Below are 16,315 nucleotides of genomic sequence, written 5' to 3'. Positions count from 1 at the left end.
TCCATTCAAAGTTTATGCACATAAACTGAATTCTGGAACACTGGGAAAAAAATTTTTAAAAATAAGTAAATAAAATAAACTTTATTTTATTTTATTATATATTATATACATATTATATGTTTAAATATAAAAATAAAACTTTATTTTAAAGTATTAAGGATTTAAAAAAATAAACCCAAATTTCTTTTTTTTTTAAAGAAACAACATATTACAGAGACACAGCTGACGCTGCTGCCCTCTATTACAAAAGGTAAGTATTCTCAGAACTCTGGTGATTACAACAGAATTATGTAACCATAAAAAATAAGTAAATATTTTTGCAAATTTTAAACTTTGTGTATGCTATTCTTTTGTCCTTATCCTTTTCAGCTTACCTTTTCCGCTCAGTTTTATAAGATTTACCCACATCAATAAATTTTCAGTCTAGCCAATCATTTTTACTTGCTATGTATTGTTCCATCATATGGATATATTACAACTTAATTTCCCAATCCTTTGTTGATTAACTTTTACACATTATTTGCCATCTTCTGATACTACAAAAATGCTGTGAGACAAATACTGTTTCTGCATTCAACTGTACAAGGAAGGATATGTTCCTAATGGAAATATTGCTATGCTATGTGCATCTTCAAATTCACTAGAGAGTATGAAATGGCACTCTAAAGTGATCATACCACTTTCCTAGGAGGGTTCCCACTGGTCTATACCTTCACCAACAACTCTGTCAGACTTATATATTTACCAACCTAAAGTATATGAAACTAACTCATTTTAACCTTCATTTTATTCACCAACAACCAGTGTGAGCATCTTTTCTCAACATTATTGACCATTGTAGATTCTTCTTCTATGAAGTAAGTCTTCATAGCCTATGTTCATTTTGTCTTGTCTTCTCCTTTTTATACATAGGCTATTTTTTATGTGCTGGATACTACACTTTAAGAAAACTTTCCTACAGCAAGGTTATAAAAATAGCCACTTACATTTTCTTTTAAAATTTTTTCAAGTTTTCATACTTTAGCCTGATAAGAAAAGAGACCTAATGGCCAAATACCTTTCAAACACAGAATGGATGAATAAAATGTAGTGCATCCACTATGAAGCACTGTTTTTAAAAAGGTGCGGGGCATGCACAAGAACATCTATTAACAACAATGCAGTGATCTCTGAAATACATTACTACATGAAAAAAAAAAAAAACCCACAAGGTGCAAAATGGCATATGCTGTCCTTTTGTCTAAAGAAGAGAATAATGCAGTACCCACCCAGGGGTCATTTTAAAGATTTTTTTTTTTTTTTATTAATTTGACAGAGAGAGAGATCACAAGTAGGCAGAGAGGCAGGCAGAGAGAGAGGAGTAAGCAGGCTCTCTGCTGAGCAGAGAGCCTGACCTGGGGCTCGATCCCAGGACCCTGAGATCATGACCTGAGCCGAAGGCAGCAGCTTAATCCACTGAGCCACCCAGGCGCCCCCAGGGGTCATTTTAGAGTCAACTAGACATACTGATGCAAAAGACGACCATTGATCACATTTTCAACTGGTCTGCTCAGGAACCAGAGCTTGCTGGGTGGGCAGCATCCGAAATTGCTCTGGCCATAGCCTACGGAGCACAGTTCGGCATAGTAAGGAAAGGACCACACTGGGTGTTTATGGGAGTCAGGCTGGCTTAGAAGCTTCGTAGCCCACAGGCACCAGTCTCTCTCCTAACAACTTCACAAACGACAGGTTGGTCTTAGGTTTCCAGAAAAAGCTGGAAAGTTAACTGAAAGTACAATTCTTTCATCCATAGATATAGATGGGGGGATGGGTTGCAGGGGGGAGGTAGATAAAATGAAGTAAAGAGCTAGATATAAATAGTATATCTATAAAATAAATTAACTATAAAATAAAAATAAAAACTAAAAAATAAAAATGTAATAAAAATTTTAGAGCCAAATATACAGAGATAAATACATAGATAAATTACATGGATATAAAGAGTGAAATAGATATAGGGATAGCTATATAAATAGATATAGTTGCTTATATCCCATTTTTTTTTAAAAAGAAGATTTAAACAGATACTAATAAAAATGTTTACATTCGATGGGTAAAGAAGGGAACAAGTGTAAAGAGCAGAGATGGAAAAAAGTTTCCTGTGAATGGGTTCTTTTTAAGCTGACACTAAAACCATACCAATATTTTACATGATTATAAAACAAATTAAATCAAATGTAAAGCAATCCCCAAATAAAAAATGATACTTAAGGGTATATTATGTTGGTGCTTTAACACACACAAATAAAAAAAAATTATTTGAAAAGAACTTACCCCATACTAATCTGACTACACATCTAGTTGGACATATCCTAAGCACTAAAACAACTGCACAAAAATCCTATGTTGTGTTCAGAAATCATAACAACATTAAAAATATCACTGTTATTCTGAAACTTCTATAAATACTGTAAAACAAGTAAGAAATTATGTTAAGTCAATAGAAAACAAGATTTGCAACTTAAAGTATCATATAAATTATATTCTATTATTTTTAAATTTTTAATATAAATTTTATATAAATATATGATTTAATCTTTTATAAATATACATTTGTGTTTATAAATATATACATATAATATATATTTATGTATTTATTTATATATACATTTTAATATAAATATATTTATATATACACTTATTTATATTTTATATATTTATATATTACATATATAAATATGATTATATTATATAATATATTCATTATATATTCATATATTATGTATTATATATTTATAATTATATGAATATTACATATAATCATAAATGATATAATATAATAATTATATAATATATAAATGGTATATTATATATAATATATATTTTATATATAAGTGGATATATTATACATTTTATATACAAATAAATGTATGTATAAATATATAAACATTGTATATATGAATGTATATAAATTTATTATATAAATATAAAATATAAATAATAAAAATATATTTTTATTATTTTTATTATAAAATAAAATAATTTTATTATTAAACTGTAAGTTATATATATCATATAAAATAAATTAACCAAAATACTGCAATTGGAAATACCAGCATGAGCAGATGTATTTTTAAAAGTCATTTCCTGGCTCTATCTGTTGGGAGTGCCTAAAAACAATAGCCAACCCAGTAGCAGTGAGTACTCCTATCACACTGTGGTCTCTAACTATTATTTCCCACTAGAGGAACGGGGGCTCTTTGGAGGAACGAGTGGTTCCAGATGCAGCGCATAAAACCTGCAAGAGAAGCCTAAAACACACTGTTCCATCAGAAGGCAAGAAACTAAAGACTACTGGATTTCTGACTAAAGGACGCAGGAGGCCACTTACGGAGGCTTCCACTGGCTAAAGAAGCAACATTATCAGTACTAAAAAGAACACCATCCATAATGGAAACATACCAAAATATTAAAATCCATGAGTCCTTAAGGGAACAAAGTATCCCTTCGAGTCCCCTTCCTAAAAAGTAAGTCTTTGGAGACTGCTAGAAAAACCAACTCGTGATTCCAAAACCCAGTCACTAAGCCAATCTTACGTAAACTGTTCCTCAGGGTAACCACACAGTTGATAAAAGCTTTTTTTCTATAGAGCAATTTCAATTAAGACAAGAAGTCAGAATGATATTTTCAACCATACCAAAACAAAATGCCTCAGCAATTATCACTGACAGCTGCTAAACCACTACAAGGAGAGGAGGTGAGGGAACTTAAAATGAGTAGACTTGGACGTGAGGCCACTGCTCACTTTTTGGATGGAAAAGAAAGAGCCAAGTCATCCGTGTGTGCCTTCTGTTATGAAAAACACACACTGCTGGTGTGCCTGAATGCTCCCCAGTTAAGTGCCTGCCTTTTGCTCAGGTCATGATCTCAGAGGCCTGAGATCATGTGGCTCAAGGACCAGCTCAACGGGGGGCAGTCTGCTTTTCCCTCTGTCCCTCACTCCATTCATGTTCTCTCCCTCTCTCAAATAAATAAAATCTTTAAATAAAAATAAAATCCATAAGGAAGGCCAATATCATGACCCTACATGATCTAGGTCTCCCTCTGTTCCCAGCCTCCTTCCAATGGTCTCTTCCCCACCCCTTGCTCACTAGGTTCAGCAGGTCTTCTTTCTTTCCAGACCCTCCCAAGATCTCTCACACCTCAGGGAAGCTGAACTACAAAGTTCTTCCTCCCAAGAGCTTCACAGAGTAAACTCTTTCTTGTCATTCAGGGTTCAGATGGAACGACACCTTCTCAGAGAAGCCTTCCCTGACTTCCCCCCATACACACCCAGATAATATCATTACATGCATTCCCTGCACACTGCCTATTACAGACATGCTATCACATTACTGTTTTACTTCTTCAGAGGATCAACACTATGCAAAATTGTTCTGTGTCCTCATTTGTCTAGCATCAGCATTAGTTGTAGCACTGACATCCTCCATTAACTTGACAAAACTACTCAACACACTAAGTTTCATCTGTGAATACCCCAGGATTGCAAGTCACTAACTGGCCCATAGTAAATGTTCAATAAATGGTAATACTTTTTAATTAATTACAAATAGAATCTTACATTTTAAATGAGAATTCACTGCATATTACTGACCTGTCATAGAAACATTTTAAAAACTAAAGGACAAGAGAGAGGAGGCGCACTTTTTCCTATTCTTTCCACTAAGCACAACTAAAAACCCTTGATGTTGGATATAAACAAACATAAGACAACTCTGAAAGGTAGAGAGAAGACAGAACCAGTAGGAAACTCAGGATCTGAGTATCTACACAGCAATGAACTCACTGGATTTTTTTTTTTTTTTTTGCCACCGATATTCTGGATTGAATGGATATCCAGGAACCTAGAAACACCAAAAGGCACAAAACATAAGAATAATCAGCTCTCTCAAGCCAAAGGACCAAGGAAGGGGCAGCCCAGAAAGATTGAAAACTTTCAAACAAGAGCTACTCTACTCGAGTTGAACATCATGGAAAAACCATGACCCCATCCCCACCAGCCAAGGGCAAGTGAGGAGCCTAAACTCCTACCCTCAATAGCCAACACTCTCCCCACAAGGCCAATACCACAAAAAAGCAAGTGGAGAGCTGACAGTAACAGCCACCCAACAGCAGCCATTCGCCCCCAACCCCGGTGTCAGTACAGGCCATGTGGGGAGCCTGGGCCCCCACCCATAATAGGAGTAACCAGATTCCTTTCTCTCTCCCCAAGATAGCAGCAGAGAAAGCAAGTGGGAAGTTTGCACCTTTAGCACCTTCCACCAGAAATGAGGCTCATAGTCCCATCCACAGTGGCAGGGAAGACAGTAAATGAGAAGCTTTCCCCACTCCCAGCCAGGGGGAACATCAAAGAAGGCTTATGGAGAGTGTGGAATCACACCCCTGCCCAACAGTAAGGAGGGGCTCTCTGTATCCCTGGGATGTCAACAGAAGCCCACTGAGGAACCTGGACTTCTACCCCAGAAAGGCAGGCACAGGCATCGCCCACCTTTCTCTGCTGGCTCCCTATCCGACGCTTACTAAAACAGATTCACATAAAACCCAGACTCCTTAAAACACAGCACCCTAATGTTTAGTGGACACAGAGCTTCAGTTTTGCAAGATGAAAAGGTTCTAAAGATCTGTTCCACAACCATGTGAATATACTTACCACTACTAACTATAAACTTAAAAATGGTGAAGATTGTGAATTTTGTATTACATCTTTTCTACCACAAAAATTTTTTTCAGCACCAATACTACTCAAAATCAAAAGATTACTAATAAGTAATTGTACTAAATACAATACATTTCAGGGTTCAATCATTCCTTTTGTTGAAGTCCATGGAATATTATATATTATAAAGCAATTACAAAATCACATTAATCAATGCATCTTATTTTACTACCTTTGTGAAATACCGTATTTGAAAATCAATCCATACCTGTTCTGAGAGTGGGAAAAAACCAAACTGCAAAAACTCTCAGCCTCTCTTATCACAATTTACACAGAAAACTACTCAAGTGGGGCTTTTTCTAATACAATGTAACAATATTTAATGACTTGGAAAATTAATAGCAGAAATTAGATAGACAGACTATTGGGGAAAAAATAGGTTTCTCTGAGGCTCACACTTCCTAACAGAATCTAAATCAGACTAATCAGAGTAAAGGCAAGAAGTGGTTTACTCTCCATCTAGACTTTGACAGATAAAGTTTACTATGTAAATCAGAAAATTATTCATAATTACTGAAATTTGAACTTTTATTATAAAAACCAGGATTTAATGTATGGACAGTTAACACACAAGAACCAAGGCAAACAGTGTACATAAGTGGTTCTATTCTCCACTTGTTAGGAGCACTATGTTTACCAAGTTCCCAAAACTCCAGCTTGACAAGCATCTCCCCTCTAAAAGAAGGGTAATTGGTCCAGTAAGCTTAAAGAGAGCCACACACTACCTTCCCCTTGTGAAGATTCAAAATACACATGAGCATATAAAACACTGGGAAAGGCTGTACAGTTAAAACTATCTCTTTCACTTTGACTCATAGTTTTCCAAACATATATATACAAACATAGTCCACATTTTCTACCTCGTAACACCTCACCCAACACTAATATTCTAGGACAGGGCTTCTCAAATCATAAAGTTCAAAGAAACCACCTAGAGATCTCATTAAAATGTAGATTCAGGGGCGCCTGGGTGGCTCAGTTGGTTAAAGCCTCTGCCTTCGGCTCAGGTCATGATGCCAGGGTCCTGGGACCGAGCCCCACGTCGGGCTCTCTGCTCGGCAGGGAGCCTGCTTCCTCCTCTCTCTCTCTGCCTGCCTCTCTGCCTACTTGTGATCTCTGTCTGTCAAATAAATAAAATCTTTAAAAAAAAAAAATGTAGATTCAGATTCAGCAGGCCCAAGGTGCTGCATTTCCAACCCTCTCCCAGATGATGCCCATTGCTTCTGGTTCTTGGATCATTCTTTAGCGGCTAGGTATGTTGAGAACACCTGCTAGGGAAGGCTACCACAGAGACTTCTTCACAGCCACGCAGTTCTGTGATCAGAACTGAATATTTTAAAACTCCACTGTACATAAAATAAGGGACTATCAAAGGAATAGAAGGAAAGTAAGCTAAAAAGAGAAGGGAGTTATCCAGGTGATTTGTGTTAGCCAAATACTAGACAAGGAAAGAGGCAAGAAATGAGTCCAGGTAAATGAGTCCAGAGGATATAAAGGGAGGACAAAGCATACGGGGAAAGAGATTGGGGCTGAGAAACAAGAGGCATAAGAAGTATCAGCATAAAGGAAGGACTCATAAATTTTCTAAATTTTCATTAATAAAATGGGATATGCAGGCAAAGCCATTTAGTGGATTTCTATTTTAATCACTAAAAGACTCTTACAACATCTTCAGATGAATGGCCTGTGTGTGGTACAGGGGTTTGGCAAAGTTCAAAAAGGTCTCCTGAGAAGAAAAATAGATTCTACAGAGATGATATTACTTGTTTTCTCCTGCAACTGTAATGGTTCAACAACAATTTTTAAAATACAGTAATAGGTGAAATCGAAGTCAAACCTTTTCTTGGATTAGCCTCTGAAGATGAATCCCGCAAGACAACATTGCAGTAAATAAGGTCAACATGTACTGCTGAACTTTGCAGATGGCTGAGGCCAGGGAGTTTATCACTGAATTCAGTCCCACCTTCTCAATAACATTCTGGAAGGCAGTAGGAGAATGACGGGTGATTCTACACAAGGCCTGCAGAGACGGGAGAATAGATCCGTCAGACAACTCCGAGTGCATTAACCGTGACTTGGAAAGATAACACCAGCTTTTGTGTAAAGGAGTAGAGGGCGCTTACCTTGAAACTTCATTACTTGTTTTGGCATAAGAAAGTTAGAAAACATCTTCATATTTAAAAACAAAACAATAATCCAGCTCCCAGTAAAAACTAATGTTGTTTTAAGACAATAAATCCTCTTATGATAAACATACAAATTATAAAGGGTTAACGGAAATGACAAACTAATTTATAAGTCTGTATAGAAAAACTTCGCTTAACAAATAAAAAACATCAAGGGCCTTCTTCTTGCAGACACTGGTAAAGGTGGAAAAAACAGCCATAAAAATAAACATTTAGCATTTATTGCTTAGCATGTGAAAAATGGTATCTCAGAATATCAGAAAACTATCACATTTTGTTCTCCCAATAACATATAAGAAGGGTATTAGTACTAACCTATTTTATAAACAATAGAACTAAAGCATAGAATACTTAAAGTTACTTGCCCAAAGGCATGTACCTAGTAAGTGACAAAGCTAGAATTCAAACCAAGATAATCAGACTTCTGAGCTTTTCCTAACGTGCTCACAGATTAGAGATGAAACCTAATTTAAAAACTAATAAAATGTAACAAGTATCATAACAGAAGTGAGCTCACCAAATTATACTTGGAAAGGAAAATAAATCAAGTCAACAACATAGGAAGATGATCTTGAGCTGGTTTTTGAAGGGTAAATGGAGAGTGGATAGGCAAAAAAAATAAGTGAAGAAAATTCTAGCCAGCACCAAATGTGTGACTTAAAACTATAAAAACCCTAGAAGAGAACACAGTTAGTAATTGCTCCAATATCAAACAGAGCAACTTTTTCTAAATGTGTCTCCTGAGGCCAGGGACACAAAAGCAAAACTAGGGGCGCCTGGGTGGCTCAGTGGTTTAAGCCACTGCCTTCGGCTCAGGTCATGATCTCAGGGTCCTGGGATCGAGTCCCACATCGGGCTCTCTGCTCGGCAGGGAGCCTGCTTCCCTCTCACTCTCTCTGCCTGCCTCTCTGCCTACTTGTGATCTCTCTCTGTCAAATAAATAAATAAAATCTAAAAAAAAAAAAACAAAAAAAAACAAAAGCAAAACTAAACTGCTGGGACTACATCAAAATAAAAAGTTTCTGCACAGCAAAGGAAACAGTCAACAAAAAGAAAACCTACAGAATGAGAAAATATATTTGCAAATGACACCTCTGATTAAGAATTGGTATCCAAAATATATAAAAACTCGGGGCCCTGGGTGGCTCAGTCGGTTAAGCATCTGCCTTCGGCTCAAGTCATGATTCCATGATCAGTTCCACATTGGGCTCCCTGCTCAGCAGAGAGCCTACTTCTCCCTCTACCCTACCTCCCTGATGGTGATCTCTCTAATAAATAAAATCTTTTAAAAAACAAAATAAAATATATAAAAACTTACACAACTCAACACCCAAAAAACAAAACAAAAAAAAATCCAATTAAAAAATGGGCAGGGGAGGAGTCAAGATGGTGTAGAAGTAGCAGGCTGAGACTATATCAGGTAGAAAGAGATCTGTTATATAGCTTATCAAACCATTGCAAACACCTACAAATCCAACAGGAGATCAAAGAGAAGAAGAACAGCAATTCTAGAAACAGAAAATCAACCACTTTCTGAAAGGTAGGACCGGTGGAGAAGTGAATCCAAAGCGGCAGGAAGATACACTGCAGCAGGGAGGGGCCCGATCCCAGGAAGCGGCAGAGCAACGGACTTTTTAAAAGTCTGTTCCACTGAGGGACATTGCTCCAGAGGCTAAACCGGGGTGAAGCCCACGCGGGGACAGCGTGGTCCCAGGTCCTGCAGGGTCACAGAAGGATAGGGGGTGCCTGAGTGTCACAGAGCTCGCAGGTATTAGACCAGGGAAGCCGGCAACAGAGAAAGAGCCGAGTGAGCTCTCACCTCGGGGTTACCTTGAACCAGTATAAGGCTGGGTGAGCTCGGAGCGTGGCTGGAGGCCAAGGAGACGGGAGTGATTGGGCTCTTTTCCCTGAGGGCGCATTGAGGAGTGGGGCCACGAGTTGTCAGCTCCTCCGGGCCAGAGACTGGGAGGCTACCATTTTCATTCCCGTCCTCCGGAACTCTACAGAAAGCGTTCAGGGAACAAAAGCTCCCAAAAGCGAACACGCGTGGAAAACTTAGCCCGGACCCTGGTAAGGGCGGTGCAATTCCACCTCAGGCAAAGACACTTAAGAATCACAACAACAGGCCCCTCCCCCAGAAGATCAACAAGAAATCCAGCCAAGACCAAGTTCACCTACAAAGGACAGCAGCAGAATTCCAGAGGAGAAGAAAGCAAAGCACGGAACTCATGGCTTTCTCCCCATGATTCTTTACTCTTGCAGTTAATTTGATTTTTTTTAATTTCATTTTTTTTTCTTCTGCTAAATTTTTTCTAACTTTTACCCTTTTATTTAATGTTTTTAACTACTTTATCATATATATATATATATTTGTTTTTCTTTTTTATATTTTTTCCTTGTTTTCTTTTTTTAATTTCTTTTTTTTTTCTGAATCTCTTTTTATTCCCTTTCTTCCCACCACGATTTGGGGTCTCTTCTGATTTGGTTAAAGCACATTTTCCTGGGGTCTTTGCCACCCTTTTAGTATTTTATTTGCTCCTTCATATACTCTTATCTGGACAAAATGACAAGGGGGAAAAACTCACCACAAAAAAAAGAACAAGAGGCAGTACCAAAGGCTAGGGACCTAATCAATACAGACATTGGTAATATGTCAGATCTAGAGTTCAGAATGATGATTCTCAAGGTTCTAGCCGGGCTTCCAAAAGGAATGGAAGATATGAGAGAAACCCTCTCTGGAGATATAAAAGCCCTTTCTGGAGAAATAAAAGAACTAAAATCTAACCAGGTTGAAATCAAAAAAGCTATTAATGAGGTGCAACCAAAAATGGAGGCTCTCACTGCTAGGATAAATGAGGCAGAAGAAAGAATTAGTGATATAGAAGACCAATGACAGAGAATAAAGAAGATGAGCAAAAGAGGGACAAACAGCTACTGGAGCACAAGGGGAGAATTCGAGAGATAAGTGACACCATAAGACGAACAACATTAGAATAATTGGGATACCAGAAGAAGAATAAAGAGAGAGGGGAGCAGAAGGTCTATTGGAGAGAATTGTTGGAGAGAATTTCCCTAATATGGCAAAGGGAACAAGCATCAAAATCCAGGAGGTGCAGAGAACCCCCCTCAAAGTCAACAAGAATAGGTCCACACCCCCTCACCTAATAGTAAAATTTGCAAGTCTTAGTGACAAAGAGAAAATCCTGAAAGCAGCCCGGGAAAAGAAGTCTGTAACATACAATGGTAAAAATATTAGATTGGCAGCAGACTTATCCACAGAGACCTGACAGGCCAGAAAGAGCTGGCATGATATATTCAGAGCACTAAACGAGAAAAACATGCAGCCAAGAATACTCTATCCAGCTAGGCTATCACTGAAAATAGAAGGAGAGATAAAAAGCTTCCAGGACAAACAAAAACAAAGAATTTGCAAACACCAAACCAGCTCTACAGGAAAGATACAAAGCGGTCCTCTAAGCAAAGAGAGAGCCTAAAAGTAGTAGATCAGAAAGGAACAGAGAGGGGCGCCTGGGTGGTTCAGTGGGTTAAAGCCTCTGCCTTTGGCTCAGGTCATGATCCCAGGGTCCTGGGATTGAGCCCCGCATCGGGCTCTCTGCTCGGCAGGGGGCCTGCTTCCTCCTATCTCTCTCTGCCTGCCTCTCTGCCAACTTGTAATTTCTGTCTTTCAAATAAATAAATAAAATCTTTAAAAAATAAAAAAAGAAAGGAACAGAGACAATATACAGTAACAGTCCCCTTACAGGCAATACAATGGCACTAAATTCATATCTCTCAATAGTTACCCTGAATGTTAATGGGCTAAATGCCCCCCAATCAAAAGACACAGGGTACCACAATGGATAAAAAAGCAAAACCCATCAATATGTTGCCTACAAGAAACTCATTTTAGACCCGAAGACACCTCCAGATTTAAACCAAACAAGGATCCCATCAAAAAAGAGAACTACAGACCACTATCCTTGATGAACACAGATGCAAAAATTCTCACCAAAATACTAGCCAATAGGATTCAACAGTACATTAAAAGGATTATTCACCACGACCAAGTTGGATTTATTCCAAGGCTGCAAGGTTGGTTCAACAGCCGCAAATCAATTAATGTGATACAACACATTACTAAAAGAAAGAACAAGAACCATATGATACTCTCAATAGATGCTGAAAAAGCATTTGACAAAGTACAGCATCCCTTCCTGATCAAAACTCTTCAAAGTGGAGGGATAGAGGGCACATACCTCAATATTATCAAAGCCATCTATGAAAAACCCACCGCAAATATCATTCTCAATGGAGAAAAACTGAAAGCTTTTCCGCTAAGGTCAGGAACACGGCAGGGATGTCCATTATCACCACTGCTACTCAACATAGTACTAGAAGTCCTAGCCTCAGCCATCAGACAACAAAAAGAAATTAAAGGCATCCAAATTGGTAAAGAAGAAGTCAAACTATCACTCTTCGCAGATGATATGATACTATATGTGGAAAACCCAAAAGACTCCACTCCATAACTGCTAGAACTTGTACAGGAATTCAGTAAAGTGTCAGGATATAAAATCAATGCACAGAAATCAGTTGCATTTCTGTACACCAACAACAAGACAGAAGAAAGAGAAATTAAGGAGTCAATCCCATTTACAATTGCACCTGAAACTATAAGATACCTAGGAATAAACCTAACCAAAGAGGCTAAGAATCTATACACAGAAAATTATAAAGTACTCATGAAAGAAATTGAGGAAGACACAAAGAAATGGAAAAATGTTCCATGTTCCTGGATTGGAAGAATAAATATTGTGAAAATGTCTATGCTACCTAAAGCAATCTACACATTTAATGCAATCCCTACCAAAATACCATCCATTTTTTTCAAAGAAATGGAACAAATAATCCTAAAATTTATATGGAACCAGAAAAGACCTCGAATAGCCAAAGGAATGTTGAAAAAGAAAGCCAAAGTTGGAATTGCATCACAATTCTGGACGTCAAGCTCTATTACAAAGCTGTCATCATCAAGACAGCATGGTACTGGCACAAAAACAGACACATAGATCAATGGAAAAGAATAGAGAGGGGCGCCTGGGTGGCTCAGTGCATTAAGCCGCTGCCTTCGGCTCAGGTCATGATCTCGGGGTGCTGGGATCGAGTCCCGCGTCGGGCTCTGCTCAGCGGGAGCCTGCTTCCTTCTCTCTCTCTCTGCCTGCCTCTCTACTTGTGATCTCGCTCTGTCAAATAAATAAATAAAATCTTAAAAAAAAAAAAAAAAAAGAATAGAGAGCCCAGAAATAGACCCTCAACTCTATGGTCAACAAATCTTCGACAAAGCAGGAAAGAATGTCCAATGGAAAAAAGACAGCCTCTTCAATAAATGGTGCTGGGAAAATTGGACAGCCACATGCAGAAAAATGAAACTGGACCATTTCCTTACACCACACATGAAAATAGACTCAAATGGATGAAGGACCTCAATGTATGAAAGGAATCGATCAAAATTCTTGATGAGAACACGGGCAGCAACCTCTACAAACTCAGCCGCAGCAACGTCTTCCTAGGAACACTGCCAAAGGCAAGGGAAGCAAGGGCAAAAATGAACTATTGGGATTTCATCAAGATCAAAAGCTTTTGCACAGCAAAGGAAACAGTTAACAAAACCAAAAGACAACTGACAGAATGGGAGAAGATATTTGCAAACAACATACCAGATAAAGGGCTAGTGTCCAAAATCTATAAAGAACTTAGCAAACTCAACACCCAAAGAATAATCCAATCAAGAAATGGGCAGAGGACATGAACAGACATTTCTGCAAAGAAGACATCCAGATGGCCAACAGACACATGAAAAAGTGCTCCACGTCACTCGGCATCAGGGAAATACAAATCAAAACCACAATGAGATATCACCTCACACCAGCCAGAATGGCTAAAATTAACGAGTCAGGAAATGACAGATGCTGGCGAGGATGTAGAGAAAGGGGAACCCTCCTACACTGTTGGTGGGAATGCAAGCTGGTGCAACCACTCTGAAAACAACATAGAGGTTCCTCAAAATGTTGAAAATAGAACTACCCTATGACCCAGCAATTGCACTACTGGGTATTTACCCTAAAGATACAAACGTAGTGATCCGCAGGGGCACGTGCACCCGAATGTTTATAGCAGCAATGTCTACAAAAGCCAAACTATGGAAAGGACCTAGATGTCCTTCAACAGTTGAATGGATAAAGAAGATGTGGTATAGATACAGGGTGGAATACTATGCAGCCATCAAAAGAAATGAAATCTTGCCATTTGTGACGATGTGGATGGAACTAGAGGGGATCATGCTTAATGAAATAAGTCAATCGGAGAAAGACAACTATCATATGATGTCCTCGATATGAGGAAGTGGAGATGCAACATGGGGGGGTTAGGAGGTAGGAGAAGAATAAATGAAACAAGAGGGGATTGGGAGGGAGACAAACCATAGTGACTCTTAATCTCACAAAACAAACTGAGGGTTGCTGGAGGAAGGGGGTTTGGGAGAGGGGGGTGGAGTTATCGACACTGTAGAGGGTATGTGCTATGGTGAGTGCTGTAAAGTGTGTAAACCTGGAGATTCACAGACCTGTACTCCTGGGGATAAAAATACATTATATGTTTATTAAAAAATAAATAAGTTTAAAAAAAATTGCAGAAGACACGAACAGACATTTTTCTAAAAAAGACATACAGATGACTAACAGACACATGAAAAGTTGCTGAATGTCACTTATCATCAGGGAAATGCAAATCAAAACCACAGTGAGAGATCACCACACTCCTGTCAGAATAGCTAAAATCAAAAACACAAGGAACACCAAGTGTTGGTGAAGATGTGGAGAAAAAGGAACCATCATGTACTATTGCTGAGTATGCAAACTGGTGCAGTCACTGCAGAAAACTAGATGGAAGAGCCTCAAAAAGTTAACAATAGAACTACTTTATGATCCAGTAACCATACCACTGGGTATTTACCCAAAGAATACAAAACACTAATTCAAAGGGATACATGCACCCTTTTCTTTGTTGCAGTATTATTTACAATAGCCTAATTATGGAGGGAGTCCAAGTGTCTCCTCACTGAAGAATGCATAAAGAAGTTGTGGTATGTATATACACACATATATACCATGGAATATCATTTAGCCATAAAATGAATGAAATCTTGCCATTTGAAACAACATGGTGGAGCTAGAGTATAATGCTAAATGAAATAAGTCAGTCAGAGAAAGATAAATACCATCGGATTTCACTCATATGTGGAATTTAAGAAAAAAACGAAGAAAAAAAAGAGACTCTTAACTCTTAACTGTAGAGAACTGACAGTTACCAGAGGGGAATTGGGGGCAGGGAGTGATGGGTGAAATAAGTGAAGGGCATTACTCATGATGAGCCCTGAGTAATGTATAGAATTGCTGAATCATTCTCTTGAACACCTGGAGCTAATACAACACCATAGGTTCATTGTATATATACTGGTTTTTTAAAAAATTAAATTTAAAAAATTCTAGTCAAAGAGAAGAAAGCAAGTGTTAACAAGGAGACATGGAGATGAAGAGCATGGTTTAAGAAGGGGAAATAGATTCAATGAGAACACCCTTCAGGTGTAAAAGGAAAAGCAGAGAATAGGAGGTACACTAGAGCCAGAGTTGGTCTACCAAACTAGGCCTTTTTTTTTTTAAGATTTATTTATTTATTTGACAGAGAGATCACAAGTAGGCAGAGACGCAGGCATAGAGAGGGGGAAGCAGGCTCCCCACTGAGCAGAGCCCGATGCAGGGCTCGATCCCAGGACCCGGAGATCATGACCTGAGCCGAAGGCAGAGGCTTAACCCACTGAGCCACCCAGGAGCCCCCAAACTAGGACTTTTGAATTTTATGTCATAAGTAATGGGAAGACTCTGATCTCCCTGATATGAGGACATGGAGATGTAACATGGGGGGTTGGGGGATAGGAGAAGAATAAACGAAACAGGATGGGATTGGGAGGGAGACAAACCATAAATGACTTTTAATCTCACAAAACAAACTGGGGGTTGCTGGGGGAAGGTGGGGTTGGGAGAGGGGGAGGGGCTTATGGACATTGGGGAGGGTATGTGCTATCGTGAGTGCTGTGAAGTGTGTAAACCTGGCGATTCACAAACCTGTACCCCTGGGGATAAAAATACATTGTATGTTTATAAAAAAAAAAAAAATTGGAAGGGGAGGCAAACCATAAGAGACTATGGACTCTGAAAAACAACCTGAGGGTTTTGAAGGGGCGGGGGTGGGAGGTTGGGGGAACCAGGTGGTGGGTAATAGGGAGGGCACATATTGCATGGAGCACTGGGTGTTGTGC

General features: G+C 38.6%; 1 protein-coding gene across 2 annotated transcripts in view; it reads right to left on the bottom strand.

Annotated features, from left to right (window-relative positions):
• The window catches only part of ULK4 (unc-51 like kinase 4), a 684,359-nt gene that overhangs the window by 533,563 nt on the left and 134,481 nt on the right, over nt 1-16,315 (bottom strand). For both annotated transcript variants that reach the window (XM_046001316.1, XM_046001317.1), the window contains exon 21: nt 7,593-7,775. In XM_046001316.1, coding sequence (XP_045857272.1) covers nt 7,593-7,775 — 183 coding nt within the window. The remainder of the gene's footprint in view (nt 1-7,592; nt 7,776-16,315) is intronic.

Source organism: Meles meles, chromosome 4 (genome assembly GCF_922984935.1).
Source record: "Meles meles chromosome 4, mMelMel3.1 paternal haplotype, whole genome shotgun sequence".
Taxonomy (NCBI): Eukaryota; Metazoa; Chordata; class Mammalia; order Carnivora; family Mustelidae; genus Meles; species Meles meles.
The sequence above is the reverse complement of the archived record's forward strand: the minus strand, read 5'-3'. Positions and strand labels throughout refer to the sequence as shown.